A 19,748-nucleotide genomic window follows, 5' to 3' on the forward strand; every position below is an offset into this window, starting at 1 on the left:
GTCATATATACTTAATCAATTGTTTTGTGTTTTATACATGTAATTAGCTTCTATCACTTTGTAGAGGTCTGTTTTCACTTTGACCAGGAAGGAGTCTTTTTCTGTCGATCAGTATTAAAAGAACCAAATTAAATCTACTATGATTCAATGTTGTAAAACAGTAAAATATGAAAACTTCCAAGAGTAGTGAATGCTTTTTAGGCACTATATGACTTTAATATAATGTAATATTAATATATTACATTATAATATCAATATAATGTATGTATTGAATATATAATGAATTGCTAGATATTGTATTGTATATATGTAATGTAAACATTGAGGAAGAGGGATTTTTGGGGTAAAAAGATTATTTTCATCAGAAATGGGAATTTGAGTGCTTAAAAAATTTTAAATAGAAATGTATGGGTTTCTTATTTTGTGTGCAATCCTTTTGAAATGTGACACTTTTTTTTTCTTGAATCCAGTAGGAAATATGATATAAGCCACCGTTTTTAAAGATGTGTAATATTTGCGTAGTGTTCAATGTAAATAAGTACTGATTAAAATGTGAACCTTGTAAAACAATTTGAGACATATATGCAATTAAAGTGGCACTTAGCTGTAATTACACCCTCCGGTGTTTATAAATTATGAGTAAGTAAATTAACGTCCATTTGCTCCGTTTGTTTTTGTGATTTTATTTCTCTCTCCTTAACTATAGGTTTATTCTTTGTCCTGCCATGTACTGACTCCTTTGTTAAAGTGGATATGAGAACTATTTCGTTTGACATTCCACCTCAAGAGGTAGGACATATAAAAATTCAGTGCTATTTAAAACTTCCTTGAACATTTACTCTCTCATTTTACCCAAATTGTTAAATAAATTTTTCCTTGGATTTAGATTCTCACCAAGGACTCTGTGACAGTCAGTGTTGATGGAGTTGTGTATTACCGTGTCCAGAATGCAATTCTTGCTGTTGCAAATATCACCAATGCAGATTCTGCTACCCGCCTTTTGGCCCAGACCACTTTGAGGAATGTACTTGGAACAAAGAATCTGTCTCAGATTCTCTCAGACCGGGAGGAAATTGCCCATAATATGCAGGTGAGTTTTTGGGCTTCTGGTGCTAGTTACTTGATTGTTCATTATTTAGAGTTTTTATTTAGCATAGAGTTTAGATCAGAATTGGCCATTCTGACCAGCAGATGAATACTGATTTTTGAACCTTCATTTCCTGTAATCCTGGTCACTTTTGTATCTCATTTTATGTGCTCACTTCATTCCCCACTGACCTTCAGTCCTCATATCAAAACCAAAAGTGTTGAGCAGAATAGGCACATTTATTAAAGTCTGGATCACCAAGAGCTTTCCATCAGATGTCAGCAGTTTCAATCATATTACCTCAATATAATAACTTGGACCTCAGCAGATGCTAAGGGGAATTGATGATTTTAAGAAGAATTTGTAACATTCCATGTTTTGTTTAGGATATTGAGCAGAAGGCAAGATAAGTAATAAAGGAAGAGGAGTAAGGCATGAGTCATTAGCTTCTGCAAATAGAGATTATGGCTGATTGTCATCTCCTTGCCTTTCGAACACAAAACAGCATTGTGCAGGAACAGGCTCTTCGTTTCACCATGATGCCTATCTAATCCTATCTGTTTATATCCCTCTATTCACTCTGTATGTGTCTCTAAATACAATTGTATCTGCTTCTACTACCTCCCACTCTGCATATCAATAAGATCCTGTTTGGAGATAAAATGGAAAGGGAGCAGGACGTAAATCACAGTTTATCTTGCAAATAGATTATGACTGATTCTCATCTCAGGGCAGATACGTGAGGGACTTTCTTTTTCCAATATTTTATTAAATTTCATATGCACAAATACAGAATTCATGAGGATGCTTATTATAAATCAAAATAAGATAGCACAAAATATACTATATATAAATCACACATACAATCACGGTATCCCATATTCATGATCAATCAAATCAAATAAAATAAATTATGAAATACAATAATACGGTTAATTATGTTATAAAAGAATCTACACCCACTACCAAGACAAAGTTGGTTGGTAAAAAAACAGGAGAAAAAAAGAGTACTTTACCATATAGTGTTTTATAATAATAGCCCAGATCTATATTTTAATAACAATTCAAAGATTTTAAAAATAGTTCAGAAAGGGTCCCCATAGCATTTGAAAATCTTGGTTAGAATCAGAAATTGAACAACGAATCTTCTCTAAATTTAAACATGACATAACATCGCATAACCATTGAGTATGTGTGGGGGGGGGCCAACCTCCTTCCATTTAAGCAAGATCGCCCTCCTAGCCATAAGAGAACTTAAGGGACTTTTAAGAGAAGTTTAGATAAGCGCATGAATGTAAGGAAAATGGAAGGATATGGACATTCTATTAGGCATAAAGGATTAGTTTATTATGCCGTTTGATTACTAATTTATTTAGTTGAGGGCAGCATTGTGGGCCTGTTCCTGTGCCACACTGTTCTGTGTTCTATGTTTAACACAACATATTCACAGCCGATCTGGAAAATGGTATTCCAGATTTTCACTACAGTGAAAATCTAACATTTGATCTCATTCCAAAGTTCCATTTAGATTATACCCCATTCACACCAGAAGCTATTTCTCTGCATTTATTCTTTCAATCCCAGTATCATTTTAAGACATTTAATTTGATTACCTTATAACTTTCTAATCTGGAGAAATTAGGGCAGGTTAATCCAACCTATCCTCTCAATTTTAACCTTTTAAACCCTCATGTTTTAATCCTTTAAACTGTGTGTTATTCTGGTAAATCTATCCTATTGTTCTTCTAATCTCAGTACATCTTTCCTGAGGTGATCAGTACTGAGCAGAGTTTGCACAGACTGTCATTTCTGTCACCCTAAGCTACAGCCTTTTTAACCTTTTGATGGCTTTTTAGTTACTCTTTGTATCTGTGGAAATGCCTTCGTTGATTGAGTAGTTAGTTAATTCCATCATAATCCCTAGCTTTTCTCCTCGTATTCTTTGATCCAAAATTACCTCTAGACCCCTCAGTACCCACATTAAATTCCACCAGTCATTGTTTGAATCCTTCTCTTGCATGCTGCCTTCAACATAACTAAATGTATCTCCCAAAGTTATCTGGAGTTAATTGGCAAGCACTGTCAAGCCTATACCATTTCTTCATTTTATGTAAATGCTAGTATTGTTATGCAGTAGAGTTGATTACTTTATCTATGTTTGGACGTGGTAGCTAATGGAAAAATCAAATATATTATTTTCGTCAGTTTTGACCCTTGTCACACAAGTATTTACTAGTGTAATGATTGAAATCAGAATACCAATCTGGTAGGGGCACATTATGAAAATAGTTTCAAAGACGAATAATTGCCAAGTTTGTATATTTTAAACACTGTGAAATCTATCTCCCCTTTACTTAAATTTTCAATCATACGATTGCAAGCTGTAACAAACACCTCCAGTGATTACCATGATTAATGCACCAGGTTATTCAAGGTGGTTAAGTTGCTTTTTCCTTTTCTCTATCAGGTAAACTTGCTATTTTATTTCACCATTTTCTTTTATCCCCAGCTTTATTTTTAATAATTTGAGTAATCTTTCAAAATGTTCTGTATAATGGATGTGAAGTACATTTTATCCAATGAGATCCACCCTGTTGGTTTATCTAAGATTTCCGCACAGCCACTAGGTAGAAAATGATGAATATGGCTAGCAACACTTTTAATGATAGTACTTTATTCCATGCAATAGGTGTGACCTGGAAGTCATCCACAACTTCTGCCTGTGATTAGATCTGTAAGCCTTGTAAGCCTTATGCCTTGTGCTTTCTGATGCAAGACATCCTATAAAGTATTCTACCCCTTAGCCATCATCCCATCCTGTCTCTGATCCCTATCTACCTATATAGCTCTCAGAACATTTGAGCACCTCTACTTTTGACCTCTTGATCCTCCACAAACATGTTGTTATTGTCTGTGCCTCAGTTTCTTTTTCTTTCTTGAAGATGCACTTTAGGGTTATCTTGCTTAGACATCTGCTATCAAATATGTAACAAAAGTGAGCCTACTCTTCAAAAGGTGATACCTCAAAAAAGCAGCATCTATCATTTAGGATCCCCCATCACCCAGGAAATGCCATCTTATTATAACCATTAGGGAGGAGGTTCAGGAGCCTGAAGACACACGCTCAGTGTTTTAGGAACAGCTTCTATCCCCTCTGCCTTGACATTTCTATATGGACTAATACCTGCCCATTAACACCACCTCACTATTTTTGCTCTCTTTTTACGCTACTTTATTTATTATCTTATTGTAATTTATAGTATTTTGTGAACTGGACTGCTGCCACAAATCAAATTTCACGGCAGTCAGTGATATTAAACCTGATTCTGATAATGAACTGCCTCCGGCTCCTCATAATTCAAAGCTGTCAGTGTTGCTGTCTTCCATATGAGGTAGGGAAGGAAATGGTGTGACAGTTTGCTGTGGACCTGCATTGGGAACAAGGAGCAGATCAGAGGATGGGCAATTTTCATTTGATGATTCACTTCCTGACTCCCCAAAACATTTCTGGCATCTCCAATCACCACCCAGGTGTATGGTTCAGTTTGTCCCATTTCCTGCAAGGAAATATTTATCACCATTCACAAGGAAGTAACCTGCTTGATATACACTTCACCCACTTTCCTAAATATTAACTCCCTCCACCCGCATCACCAGTGCAGTATGGCTTCAGTGGGTACCATCCAAAACAAATATATTAAAGCAGCATGACTTTGACAGCACTTAAACATATAACATGAATTATTAAACAAGCAAGTGCAACAGGTATACAGAGGAACCATCAACAAGTTCCCTTCCAAAACAGATACTGGCTCTAACCTAATGTCATTCCTTTGTCACTGGGTCTAAAGTCTTTAATTTCCTTCAGCACTCTGAGGATTCCATCATCAAAAGGAATTTTAGGGATATTTGGGAAGAGACATTTCATGAATTACGAAAAATGGCTCCATGTCAAATTATGTTCATTAATTGTTATGTAAAGAACCTGAGGGTAATTTTCTCTGTGCAGTATAAATGAGATTTGAAGATGGGGGAGGACTTCATGTTGTGTCTTTGCTTTGAGAGACTTGCATTCTGTAGCCACTTTATTAGGTACTCTTTATTTGCTTGTTGATGCAAATATCTAATCAGCCAATCATATGACAGCAAATCAATGCATTAAAAACAACAGATATGATCAAAATGTTCACTTGTTTAGGCCAAACATCAGAATGGGGGAAGGAATGTGATCTAAGTGACTTTGACCGTGGAATGATTGTTGGTGCCAGACCAGATACCTTGAGTATCTCAGAAACTGGTTGATCTGTCTGGATTTTCACGCACAAGACCATTAGCTGTAGGAGCAGAATTAGGCCATTCGGCCCATCGAGTCTAGAGTTCACAGAGACTGATGCAAAAAAACGATCCGGTAAGTGTGGGTGAAAACAACTTGCTGATGAGAGCGGTCAGAGGAGAATGACCGGGTTAGTTCAAGCTGACAGGAAGAGGATAATACTCAAATAACCATATGTTACAAGAGTGGTGTGTGGCAGAATGTATGTTGATGTAAAGTAGGATTGGCTACTTTAAGTGCTATTAGTGACTAACATTTCCAGACCCACAAAAAATTACGCAGCTTTGGTGATTGTGCACCATTAAACTTACTGCTTGATGCTCTCTCTCAGACGACCCTCGATGTTGCCACAGATGAATGGGGCATTAAGGTTGAGCGTGTGGAGATCAAAGATGTGAAGCTGCCCATCCAGCTACAGAGAGCGATGGCAGCTGAGGCCGAGGCATCAAGGGAGGCCCGAGCCAAGGTAAGAGAAATGAGATTGGGTGGTTCTAATAGTATTTTGTGTGGCCTAATAACTGAAGTTTCGATCCTGGATTTAACTAATTTTACTAAGCTGCATTTCGGCAAGTAATGATTTCTTCCCAATTGTACATTCTAATGCAGGGTATGCCAGTTGTGTGAAGAAAAATAACAGGAATAACAAACCACATCAAGGATATATTCCTTCAACAATCATATATATGTAAATTGTGCAATTAATTTGCTAGGGATTAATATAGTTTAACAATTCTTTTGCTTGGCTGCTGCTACATTAGAAATACTGTAATTGGATGTCCTGTTTTCTCAGAATCAGCATTTCTATTTTGATAAGCGCAAGCTTCTTTGAAAGGTTACATGATAGTCCTGTCATATATCTGTATTGACTGCTGAGGATCTCTCTTGAATCTTCATTGGTTGATCTTTTGTTACTTGAAGTTGTTAGGTGGAGGAGTATTGGCTGTGATAATTTCTTGGAGTTTGTGCATATCACAGACTCACTTAAGTTTTGCCCTGTTTAAATCAATACCCATACTCAGGCCTTTTACTGCTACTTGAATTAGTGAAGTACCTTTTGGCTGCTGATGTATTTGGACTTTGCTTATTGAGTATTATATTATAGACTGCTGGAGACTTTTAGGATTTATTTACACCCAAGCCTGCCTTGGGTTGCCAGAATTGGATACCTTACAAGAGATCATGCTCAAACTGCATCTGACTGAGATGCAGCTCAAAATTGAAAATATTTCTGTATCAAAGATATTCACTGGAGGAAAATTCAAAGTAAATTTATTATCAAAGTAGGTATATGTCACCGTGTACTACGCTGAGATTCATTTTCTTGCAGGCATTGGCAGAAAATACAAATAAACATAATAGAAATAATGAAAGTCTACACACAGGAACTGCCAAACAACTGATGTGTAAAAGCAGACAGACCGTACAATACAAAAAAAATAATAATAAACAAATGAATAAATAATATTGAGTGTGTGAGAAAGTTAGTTCTGCTCCACGTAGTGGGTGGAGAATGGAAACATTGGTAGATTTTCAGATAGTTATAGTCATAGAAACATTGATAGTATTAACCCCCATCTACACATTAGAAAGATTAAGTGCAGTAATCTAGGTTTTTGTTTGTTGTAAATCAAAGTTATACCTTGTCAATTAATATTTATTTTGATTGTGGAGGTCTGTGCATTCTTTGCCTGTAGTAAGTGAAAAGGATCCTTGCTCTGTGTAAGCATCTTACAGAGCATTAATTGATAATGTTACCACAAACAGCTACTTCCACTTTGTCTCTGGTGGATAAATCCTCAATGGAAAATTAGTAATACAGGTGCCTGAACAAATGTTCCAGAGTCCTGATTTCAAATCCAACCGTGGCAGCTGTGTAACTTAAATTCAATTAATAGCTTGCTAGTTGCAAAGTTAGACATCTTAGTAATGATGACCACAAAAATACCAGAGTATTACAAAAACCCATCTGGTCCCACCAGTGTATTTTAGATGAAACCTGTGATCCTTGAGCTGATCTGGTTTATCTGTGACTTTAGACCTACCCCGGGTGATAAATGTGCGCAAAATGGCCTACAATTCACTCAGTTGTCACCCCTCTTCTGACTGGGCATTCATTGGTGGGCAACAAATGCTGGCCTTGTCTCTTGATAAATGAAGTTTTAAAATAAAAAAAATCATAAGAATTTATCTTTTATCAGATGTGTAAAGATGGATGTAAGTGAGGACTCTTGAGTAGTGAGGTGATTTGTAAGCAGTAAATTCATAATCACCTGCTCTTTCTACATGAACTGCATTGTATGTCTCATTTTAAGTGGATATTATCCCAAAATTTATTTCTTTAAAAAAAGCTTACAGGATCCTGGATGTGTTAAGACCAGGATTGGGAAAGATAAGTAACCCTGAGGTCAAAAGAATAACTTGCCCAATCAGCTGGAGAATAGAGTGAGTATGAGTGGAGAGGGAAAGTTTCCCCATGACTTCCTTCCCTGGGAAGGTATTTTCTGACGTGTTAACACTTTACTAAGAGAAGAGATGATGCTTGCAGCAATGTAAGTTCTTGAAGCCTAGAAAAATATGTGGTGCCCACCAGACAAGGCAGAATGCCTGTTCAGCTCAGACTAGATGGGCTGAAGTGCCTGGTTCTGTGCTATAGTGCTCTGTGGCTGTATGATGTATTCTGAAGCATGGATGAACAATATCATTCATACAAAATGAGTCCCATGAGGAGCAAATTAAGTGATTGATGAACTAATGTTTCTGGCAGTAGTAGTGGAAGGGGGAATATTGACAAAGGAGCTGAGAACACTCTGTTCTACAATAGTCCAATGAAATATTTCACACTATTTTAATGATCAAATATGTAGTACCGTTCTGCCACCAACTGCCAAACTAAATTGGATGTTCTAGTCTTCACGCAAGCATAATTTATTACTAATTAAGCAAAACTGCCATGGTTATGTTCAATTTTTGTTCTTGTCCCTTCCCTGCCTATATCTTAAAAGATATTGAGCAAGTTACTATGGTCACCAATTGTGTGTGGGCCCAAATGCTGATATTAGAGGAAGACTCAGCTGTTGAGTTATTACTGAGCATTATCTTCACTCACTGGAGTGGCAGTCATGTTCTTCTCCTTCTTGAAAGCTTGGGCTCTGAATTTGCTTGCAGATCCCCTCAGCAAGCAGTTTATTCTCCTTTGCTCTCATGAACTGAAGAATGACAATCAGCAATCTTGAGCAACCACTGACCAATTGAGCTCATAACCAGCCAGCATCCGCACCAGACTTTGAGATGAGTGGCCCTCCATTGTTCGATCCGGCCAGCTCCTTGCACACTTTCCATCAGTGCTGGGTTGAGCGTCGGGCTTGCAACTTGGGCTCATTAAAAAAACAGACGAATGCTAAAGAAACTGTAAGGTTGCCGCCCAGTGTGCCACAGGGCATGGCGAGGAACAACAATTGAACACATGAATTTCCTGGTCTCAGTCCATCTAGCACTTGAGAGAAAAAAATACCCCATGGATTTTTATTTGCATTGTTTTTCTTAAAAGTGGCTTTTTCCTCAAATAACTACTACTTGTGTACAAGATTTGTTGCTTTTATATATATAATCTCCACTGAAACGTGTTCTTTTTTTTTTAAGATTAACCTGGAAGTATATTTTTTGGCAGTTAAGATGCCCCTTGATAAAACACCAGTTATATAACACTACTCAGTACTGGACAACAAGGCATTATTTTTGTAAGCTGGATAAACAATGTAACTCACATGATACGTTCAACTCTCTTGAGACAACTACCAGTAACCAAGCTCTGTAGCTGTTAGTCTTGTAAGAAAATTCTAGGTAAATTGATGTATTTAGTTTATTTAAGACCTTAATGAGGTAGGTTGTGAGGTCAAGAGTCAACCTTGTGCTGGAGAGCCATTCAGTAGTCTTTACCAGTGGGATACTGGCTGTCATTGAGTTTGGTGGTTAAGAGGTGGTAATGAAATCTCACAGTCTGCTATTCAGATTCAGATTTGTTTATCACATGTTCATCGCAACATGTAGTGAAATGCATCATTTATATTAACAGGTAGCACACCCATGAACATGCTGGGGGCAGCATGCAAGTGTCACTGCATATCTGGTGCCAACATAGCTCACCCCCAGTGTACAGAACAGTACACACAGGAACAATAATAACAAAACAACAACAGCAGAACAAACCACACACGCATGCACAGACACACAGGCACACAGACAGACACACCTTCCAGACCTTGTTTTCCTCCCCACACCCCCGCAAGACTCTCAGCCATTGGGCCTCCAACTTTGGACTTCAGCCCAGGATGCTAATCATGGTTCTGACCTTTAGGCGTCGACTTTCGGGCTCTTATGGACCTCTGACCTTGGTGACCTGGGCTGTCATAACTCTTTTGGCTATCGACCTTCACTCTTCAAGCTTCTACCTCTGCACTCATTCCATATAAACATATAACAATTACAGCATGGAAACAGGCCATCTCGGCCCTTCTAGTCCAATGCAGCCAAACTAATTTATCAACTCTAGTGCCACGTAAACTGGAAGCAGCATTAGGCATAGCTAAAATCATCGTGCTATCCAAGTGCTGCTACACCAGGACCAGAGTGTGGAAGCAGAAGCTGGAGACAAATGACTGAAGCTTGAAGATCAGAAGAGTCTCAAAGGAGTCAAAAGGGCCTGGGCCACTGGTGGTGGAGGTCCGTCTGAGTCCGGAAGTCAAGATCTGATGGTCTGATCTGTGATCTGCATCCTGGAGTGAAGTCTGAAGTTGGATGCTCTAGATCTGGGAGTCTGAGAATCTGGGGCTAGGACTTGGAAGCAAGGAGGCAGCTTGTCTTGGGTGTGTGAGTGGATGAGAGGGATGGGAAAGGGGCTTATTTTGTTATTGTCTTGTTTTATTTGTTCTGCTGAACATTATGGGCATGCTGTGTTGGTGACAGAATATGTGGCAACACTTACAGGTTGCCACCAGTACATCCTTCAGTGTGTTGGTTGTAACGCAAATGACACATTTCACTGTATGTTTCGATGTACTTGTGATAAATAAATCCAAATCTGATATCCAGGCAGCATTTCACTGTGCCATCAAGATCTGGTAGAACTGAAGTCAACGAACAAAAAGGGGAAATCACTCCAAAATTTGGTGGCGTCTCTCCTGTAAAGGAAGGTGATGGTTGTTGGAAGTCAAACGTTTCAATCTCAGTACATCCTAGTAAGTTATTGTCATTGCCCAGGACAACAAGATTGCAGTCCTACTCCAATCAGTGTGAAACTGCATACTGGCAATTCAGTTACTAAAAACACAATGACTAAGTTTAAAATAATGTCTGAGCTATTTAGAGTGACATCTAGGTTACAACTGAATTAAAAACAAGCCATTCTAAAATTGGGTATTGTTCAGTTGCATGACAGCCCTGGGGCAAAAAGCTGGATGTCTGTGGAGATTCAAACAACAACACACACGAAATGCTGCCTAGCCTGCTGTGTTCCACCAGCATTTTGTGTGTGTTGTTGTTTGAATTTCCAGCATCTGCAGATTTCCTCGTGTATGTCTGTGGACAGATGTTTCTGTACCTCTTCTGGATGGTAGGAGATTGAACTGGTGTTACTGGGGTGGGATAAGTCCATTGCGATGTTGTGAGCCTGCTATAGTCATTGAGTTGTAGGTGGTTTCCATATCTGGTAGTTGTGTCCCTTTGATATTCTGTGCAGAACTGAAGTTTTAAGTTTTAGGTGAAGCATTTCACTTAAGTGAAGCACAAGTTTTTTTTGTTCATCTTGTTGCAGCTAGTGTGCCATACTGTCATGCAGTATGTCAGTATGTTCTCAATTACACATCAGTGAAGGTTTACCAGCAGCTTCTGGAGCAGATTTGCTCTCTTTAAACTCCTAAGATAGTATAGGCACTGCTGAGCCTTCCCTACTATCAAGGAGGTGTTGGCAGTCCAAGAAAGGTCCTCTGTGTTGTTCACCAACAAGAATTTAAAGCTGGAGATTCTTTCCATTGCTTCACCATTTATGAGTCATGAAGCTTGTTCATACCTTCTTAATTGTCTGAAATAAATAAATTTTTTTATGTTGAGTGAAAGGTTATAGTTATTGCACCATTCAGATAGGTTCAACGCCTCCTCTCTGTATGCTGTTTCGCTGTAATTTGTTATTTGTTGTACCCAGCAGGCATACCTTAGGGTAGTGCTTAGTCCCGACCATCTTTGACTACTTCCATCATACACCTAGAAGCGGCTTTGCGAGGTTGTCAGTGAACAATGTCAATTCCATTTCCAACACTTCAGAAAATGAACCTTTCAGTAAAACCTACATATTATTTAGTCAGGCATGGGCTCAGGAGTGATGAGTTGCAATCATAGTACAACATGGCAGACAATGGCCATTTCCAACGAGAGAAAATCTAATCATGATATTTGGGAGCATCACCAAGTCCCCACTAACTAAAAACTCAACTCAAATGGCAATGTAAATACTGTGGTGGTAAAATATCCACAGTATTTTTATGTGTGCAAGTCCGAAAGTCCAGGGCCAAGGACTGTCCTGGTGTTGAAGGACTTTTTGTATGTGAGAGTGTGTGGGTGGGTGAATTGGAGTGGGAAAAGGACTCGTTTTGCTGTTGTCTTCTTGTTGGTGTTGCTTGTGTTCATCTGTTGAACACGTTGGGCATGCTATGTTTGCGGGCGAATGTGGCGACACTTGCAGACTTCGCCCAGCAAATCCTTTGGTTGTTCAAGCAAGCCCTGCATTTTACTCTTATGTTCCAATATGCATATGATATTTAAATTAATCTGGATCAGAAAATCAGGTCAAATGTTGAATATCCGGCAGTGAGTGACTTCCTAAAATAATAATGCCTTTCCATTATGCACACACACAATCAGGAAGTTGATGAAATGCCCTCCGTTAGACTGCATTAATGCAGCTTCAATTACTGTCAAGAAGCAAGATGAAACTGATGAAGAGGAACATCTTTAGCCTGAGGGTGGTGAAGCTGTGGAATTCATTGCCATGGGTGACTTCGGAGACCAAGTCATTGGCTATAATTAAAGCAGAGGTTGATAGGTTCTTGATTAGCAAGGACATCAAAGGTTATGGGAAGATGGTAGGAGAATGGTGTTGAGAGGGAAAATAAATTAGCCATGATTGATCAGCAGATCAAACTCAATGGGCTAAATGGCCAATACTCCAATGCCAGCTGCCTACCATCATAAATCCACATTTCCTCCGTCATTGACACACGGTGGCTGTGGTATGTGGCATCTAGAAGATGCATTGCGCTAGTTGAGACTATAGCGATTGTACTTTCCAAACCCACTACTTCCCCTGTTGAGGATACCAAGGCAGCAGGAGCCAGAGCGGGCAGCCCAGACTGAGCCTGATGGGTTCTGATTACGTGTGTTATGTTTGGGTTGAGTGTATAATCCTGATAGAGCCTGCCAACAGCCTGAAGCAGCCCTCCTCCTACTTTATCATCAGCACAATGACTGGCTTGAGGTTACTGCATACATCCTCTGCTGTTAGTTGTTGTTCGGTGTTTAATCACAAGCAGATCAATGGAATGCTGGTGAATTACTGGAAGAACTTTTCAGGTCGAGCAGCATCTGTGGAAGCAAAGGGGTGGTTGACATTTCAGGTCAAATTTGTGATTTTTGCAAAGTTGCTTGACTTTGGGGAGGAAGTTATACAGTAACTGCTTGACTTGCATTTGGATCAGATTTTAATTTTACACCCAAGCAAAACGGGAACATTATCACCTTATTTCTTTGGAGAAAAAATGTAATCTTATGCAGTTAGAGCTGTTCTGAAGCTGCGGTTAAGAGGCTAGTGGGAAGAGATGACAATTGCTTTCCATGTACATGATAGATCTGTCTTAATTTACATATTACAAACAATGGAATATCTGTGCATCTTTAAGTACTTGCATACAGACACTCCTGTGCCTAGTGGCACTTTATGAAAACCAATCTATGTATATAAGCTATCTTATGCATTTATAGTCAATCTGTTTCTATTTAAATTGTTAATATCTTTATTTTTTTGTGCTGCATCTGATTCTGAGTAACAATTGTTTCATTCTTCTTCACACTAGTGTACTGGAAATGACATTAAACAATCTTGAATCTCTCTCCTGTCTGCTTAGGCATTAAGTGTGGTATATTTGCAAATCCTTTTGCAGTGAAGTTGGTATACAGTAACTCTTGTTGATTAAAAGAAGTGCTTTGCAATAAAGTTCCAATTTCAGCTCTGAGTTCAATAACCTTCCACTCACTTTTGCTGTGATCAAGTAGTTCACTGAAATAAAAGCTATGATTTAATATCACAATCTGAGGTGACTTCATTTCCTGGTCTCCCTTGTAAGCTGAGATATTACTAGCCTATCAAACCCTTTAAGTTTCTTTCCTGTGAACTGTACCCACTCAGTTCTATGAAGTCTTCTTTGTACTTTCTTCAGTCTCGAGATATTCTTGCTATAATATAGGGGCCAGCATTGTTCTCAAAGTACCAAAGTAGTGTGTAAGCAAGGCTTGATCATCACTGCTTTCCAATTCAATCCCTCTAAAAATTGTCTATTTAGAGGTACAATATAGTAACAGGCCCTTCTGGCCCATCGATCTCATGCCACTCTGTTACACCCATGTGGCCGATTAACCTACAGCCCCGTACATCTTTGGAATGTGGTAGGAAACTGGAGCACCCGGCAGAAGCCCAAGCAATCATGGAGATAACTCCTTACAGACAGCAACAGATTTGAACCAGGTCACTGGCACTGTAATAGCTCACCGGTACACTACTATGCCCCCCCCCCCCCCCCCAGGAATAGCATTACGCTAACCACTATGCTTCTGTGTGACCCTTGTATTAGGGTTATGCTAACTGCTGGGAAAACTGTGCCCCAAGTGTTTTTTTTAAACATCAATACCTTGAAGTACTTCTACCCCTCCATTCAGGCACTCATTCCAACCACCCAAGAACACAAGAACTTCTTTAAACCAAAATTATTCATATTGAAGATCATTTGTCATTACATAACAATTCTGGAAAATTATTGTTTGTAATCTTTCTGTCACTCTTTGTATCAAGTACATATTCCATTTTTGATAACACCCTTATGTAAGAGACTACTTGAAACTATGAATAGTTTTTCTGTGAGAAAATACTCTTCACTCCTTGTACTTTGCTACCTTCTTTGTTTGCGTTGTTATATTTGTATTGACCTACTTCTGAAAGCTTTTCCATTTATCTAGCTGGATGTGCTTGTTTGCCTCGTATTCCTTGTGGACCATTGACCACGTTTGCTTGTTCTTGCAGGTCATTGCTGCCGAGGGAGAAATGAATGCTTCCAGGGCCCTGAAGGAAGCTGCTATTGTGATTTCTGAGTCTCCAGCAGCCCTGCAACTTCGTTACCTGCAGACCCTCACCACCATTGCAGCTGAGAAGAACTCCACCATTGTATTCCCTCTACCAATGGACCTGGTGCAAAATATTATGGGGGCAAAAAAGTGACATAACTAAACACAAAATATGACCACTGTTTGTATGTCTGATTTTCCAATGATACATTTTTGGTTAGAATGACTTAAGTTTTTTTCCATGCAAAGGTGATGGTTTACATTAGTGATGGATTGATAGTCGCACCTTAATGGCATATCTGACACATTATGTGAATGCTTTCGCTTTGATCATTTCTTAAAGCAAAGAATGAGAATGTAATATATACAGGGAAGGACAAATTCACAGCAAGCAGTTGTTCTCTAGAACCAAGCAAACTGTTAATTTAGCTGTGGCAGTTTTTACATTTCTATTGTACTGGTGTTGACCTAAATCTTCCAACAGTAAAACTGAGCAGTTTGCTAGCCATTCATTCACAAAGCCAATATTGTTCTCCACACATTTATCAGTTTGATTTAACACGGTTGATTCTTCATGACATACTCCAGTCACTGTCCTAAAACCTGTCCAGTCTAAAAACCCATTTCCATTTAACCCTACACTTAAGATCTTGAGGACAACACTGATATAAAATGTTTGTTTCCTTTGAGATGCTGTAAAATTTTTGAAAATCTGTATCAGAGCATCGCCCTCCTTTCCTGGCCAGTTAATCAGCATATCTATCTGTGTGTGAAGTATTCAAAAGCAGATGTCTATCAAGCATGTGGTTTATTTCCAAATGCATTTGAATTTCTGTATGTTCTATCAAGCCTACAAATTTGAAGAAACCTTGTGCCTGCTGTTTTGCCTGTAACAACATTATCAGAAGTGTAGAAAGAAGCTAAATTGACTTAAACCATCTGAAGCATTACGAGTTTCCAAAAATAATCCTCCATGCGGAAACTTGCAACGTTATTACAATCTGCAGAGCATGCCCGGTCTGTGGTTTTAATGTGCAGTACACGTTACAATCTGCTGTACAGTAGATTTATGGGGAAATGGTCTAGTCACCTTACTGAAGTCCACCCACCAATCTAGGAGAGAGGTTTGCTCATTGACTGAAGAAGCTCTGCACTGGTAGTATCCTTGGCTGCTGTAGAATTTGGCTGTATGCCATTTGATTAGCACTTCACACCAGCCAGTCATTACAGTAGCTTGATGTAGCTTGTACGTGTCAAAACTTTAGGCCATGTCTAGAAAGGGAGGGAGGGTGACTGTTATATCTCAATTTCTTTCCAAATGATTTTTATTTTCTCTTCAAATCAATGGTTTTTGTGTGGTTGGGGAACTACTCTGTGAGCAGCTTTGCCAGAAAAATTTCCTTCTAACCTGTCCAGCGAATGTATTATGTTAGTTGTCATATTCCAGCCATCTGCATCAGGTTAAGTTGAATGTGACCACATAACTGCAAGTATATGTTTGGGCCATTGCCCATTAAACCCACCCTTCCTGCCTCCTAATAATGCAAGGAAGTGGTTTGAAGGCATGTTCAGTTTCTGTTCTACCTTTTGTTTGGACTGAGTGACGCATAACTTGAAAATCACAATACATTAAAAATCCCCGAGTCTCTTCTTACTGAAATCCCATCGTTGCAAGTTCATTGCATTAGGTGTCCTAGGGTTAGTCTCCATTGCAATTTAAAATGCAAATTAAAATTGAGTAAAGCATAATCTCTCCATTGCCATGAAATTCAAGCAGTTCGGACAAACCCCAAGCCTAACATATGGGAGTGAGGTGGGAAGTGGTTGGGTAATGGGAATGCTATAAGATTACTAATGCTGTTGTAAAATCTGTCCAGATTATTACAGCTGTAAACATTGGTAGGGTTATCTGGGTAATGTTCAAATTGTGGCCAAGGCTTTAATAATCCAGGACAACGTGACCAAATGCATGAACCCCGAGTCTGAGGGGTGGCTCTAAGGTGTAGTCATGATGATCTTCTGCTCAGAGGGAATTTTAGATGGGCCTCATTGCAAAAGAAGTAAGAAAGGGTTTCACTTTAAACATAGTCTGTTTGATCACTTTGGAATAAGTGGTGTTGCTGTTAGAGCTTTGTGGTTATTTTAATATCAGCAGTTTCACTGTGAAAGCATGGTACCATAACGATTTTAGCCTCTATAAAATGAATACTGGTTAAGTACTCAAAGCAAAAAGAAAACAAAATGTTGGAAAGAAAAGCAGAAAATGCTAGAAATTCTTAGCAAATTCGGCAGCATCTGTGGCAAAAGAAAGAGTTAACCCTTTCAGATTGATGGCATTTTATTAGAACTAAATTAAATACCTACAGGCAATGCACTGCACCTGTACAAAATGGTTGCTTTTGAGAACATCATTCCCATCTTAAACAATAATAAGGAATTCCACTTACTTGTACTTATCAGTGCTAGTGGTAGGAAAATGAGTTAAGCAGATTGGTATGAAATAATTTAAAGAGCAAACAAGAAATCTGCAGATGCTGGAAATTCAAACAACACACACAAAATGCTGGTGGAACACAGCAGGCCAGGCAGCATCTATAAGGAGAAGCACTGTCGATGTTTCAGGCCGAGACCCTTCGTCAGGACTTTGTTCCACCAGCATTTTGTGTGTGGTATGAAATAATAGTTCATTTCAACAGGAAGCAAAATCACCATGTTACATGCCTGTTTCTCAACCATCCCACACACTGGTGTTACATTACAGTCTGGAATACATTGGATATTCATTGTTTAATTATCTCAGAACAAATTTGTTTAGTGGTGGCGTGACCAGGAGCTTTTTGAGAATGGACAAATATTGGCACTGACTAGGCTGGTTTTAAACACATCATCCCATTTTGAGTCTGGCCCTCGTCAAGTCTGCACTGTGGTTGCAGGTAATGTGAGTTTAAACTGTAAAACTGGCAAACTAGCTCAATCTTAAGAGGATATTGGAATGATCTCAGCCTGTAGTGTGTGCCTACTAGTATACAGTAGGAATTTAAGGTAAGTTGTTGGAGCAGGGAACATTGCTCTCGATCTGACCAAGAGCTATTTCTCCTGGAAGCACTTTCTGCTAATATTCATCACAATTTAAAAATTAAACATATCTGCAGACTTTTTTTTCATGGACTTGCCTTGTCAAAATTTTGAATCCCTCGATCAGACTTAATCCAACCCTGCACTAGATTGGTGTCTTTTCACATAGATTTGCAGGTGATCATTCTCTTTTTTTTATTATGTCTCTGAATCCACTTTGGAAAGAAATTAGTCAACTCGAGAATGAATAGGTCCCACATATAAGGTAAAACTTGATATTCAAGATAGCTGAGGGCACTTGTATTTACCTTAAGTTACCATATATTGACCAAGGCAGGGTTTTAGAGGCCTTACTACACAATGCTATACACTGTATCACTTTATCACTCTTAAAAGTTTATGAATGTATGTTCAATAACATAGAATGTAATCAATATGTACTAACAAGGCTTTTCTTCTAAAAGTTAATCTTTTACATATTAATGTTTCTGAAAGCATGATCAACATGGTTGTGGTAGTATACTTTTATAATTAAGCTTGCAATGCATTTAATAAATGTTATCAATCAATGTCTCCATTGCTTACTCGTAGCTTTCTTCCTCCCTAACAGTGTGGCTCTCCATCAGTGATGCACGGAGCTGTCGCTGGTTTGCTTATCAGAAGCTGAACTGAACATCACCCTTCCAATCGAGCTGAGGTTAATGTACCAGGCTAAGCTATCAGCTGTTTGCCACGGTGCAATAACCTTTCTGTGGGTTCTTGGTGAAATACACCTTCAACAAGGTGATGGCATACAAATATTTTTTGAAATCTGAGATCTCAGATCCTCTGAGACGGGGCTGTCATTAAAAGGTTTAGATAGAATGGAATGTGAGAGAACGTATCCTATAGTGAATCTAGGAGCAGAGGGGACAGCCTCAGAATAGAAGGGTGTTTCTTTATAACAGAGGGGTGGTGAATCTGTGGAATTCATTGCAACTGATAGCTGTGGAGGCCAAGTCATTGGGTATATTTAAAATAGAAGTTGATAGGTTCTTGATTATTAAGGGTGTCAAAGGTTATAGAGAAAAGACAGGATAATGGGGATGAGAAGGGATAATAAAGCGGCCATGATCAAATGGTGGAGCGGACATGAAGGGCCAAATGGACTAATTGTGCCTCTTGTCTTTTGAGAGTCATTGATACTATTGAGTATAATCATATAATTACTTTAAGAAGGAGTTTATTCTGGTGCATTCCCAATTCACATGCCAACTCTGCTTGTAGCTTAACTGGAGCTGTTACTTTAGACACCCAAGATCCAAGGTTAAGGGCTGTGTGTGCGTGTGTGTATTCACACACAACAACCTTTGTGTGTTGCAACAACTTGTATTTGTATTATAATTCTAATTTATTTCTTTTCAGTTTGCTATCAGGCATGCTCTTCAAATATGACTCGGCTAGAAATGACAGCAAAGTGATAAATATCATCATGAAAGTGTTCCACATTGGTGATGTTCTAGTTTCCCTTCAGATGGGTTGAAGGAAACTGGATTTTCCCATGTTAAGCTGCTTTGTTTTTCTTTAGATTTGGGAGTGCCATTTTGCACTGTCGCAGAAAATGCAGACAATGCTCTGCATTCTTTGTGGCATTTTCTATCCACAATTCCCCCATTGTCTCCAAGAGAAATTCCTCTTCGCAATGAAAAATTAGCTCAGATCAACTAGGTCTCATGAGGCAATATGAATATAATTTGAAAATATCTTGGCATTTCACTGGCATCAATAGGGCTGGGTTACTATTTAGACCATAAGACATAGGACCAGAATTAGGCCATTCAGCCCATTGAGTCTACTCTGCCATTCCATCATGGTGGATCCCAGATACCACTC

At 38.8% G+C, this 19,748-nt stretch overlaps 1 protein-coding gene across 1 annotated transcript in view; it reads left to right on the forward strand.

Moving 5' to 3' along the window:
* Positions 1-18,449, forward strand: part of stom (stomatin) — a 64,458-nt gene extending 46,009 nt beyond the window's left edge. Inside the window, exons 4-7 of the mRNA XM_059993805.1 lie at positions 707-789; positions 887-1,090; positions 5,752-5,886; positions 14,761-18,449. Of these exons, the coding sequence (XP_059849788.1) occupies positions 707-789; positions 887-1,090; positions 5,752-5,886; positions 14,761-14,955 (617 nt within the window). The 3' untranslated portion in view covers positions 14,956-18,449. The remainder of the gene's footprint in view (positions 1-706; positions 790-886; positions 1,091-5,751; positions 5,887-14,760) is intronic.
* The last annotated feature ends 1,299 nt before the right edge of the window (positions 18,450-19,748 follow it).

Source organism: Hypanus sabinus, chromosome 18, assembly GCF_030144855.1.
Source record: "Hypanus sabinus isolate sHypSab1 chromosome 18, sHypSab1.hap1, whole genome shotgun sequence".
Classification (NCBI taxonomy): domain Eukaryota; kingdom Metazoa; phylum Chordata; class Chondrichthyes; order Myliobatiformes; family Dasyatidae; genus Hypanus; species Hypanus sabinus.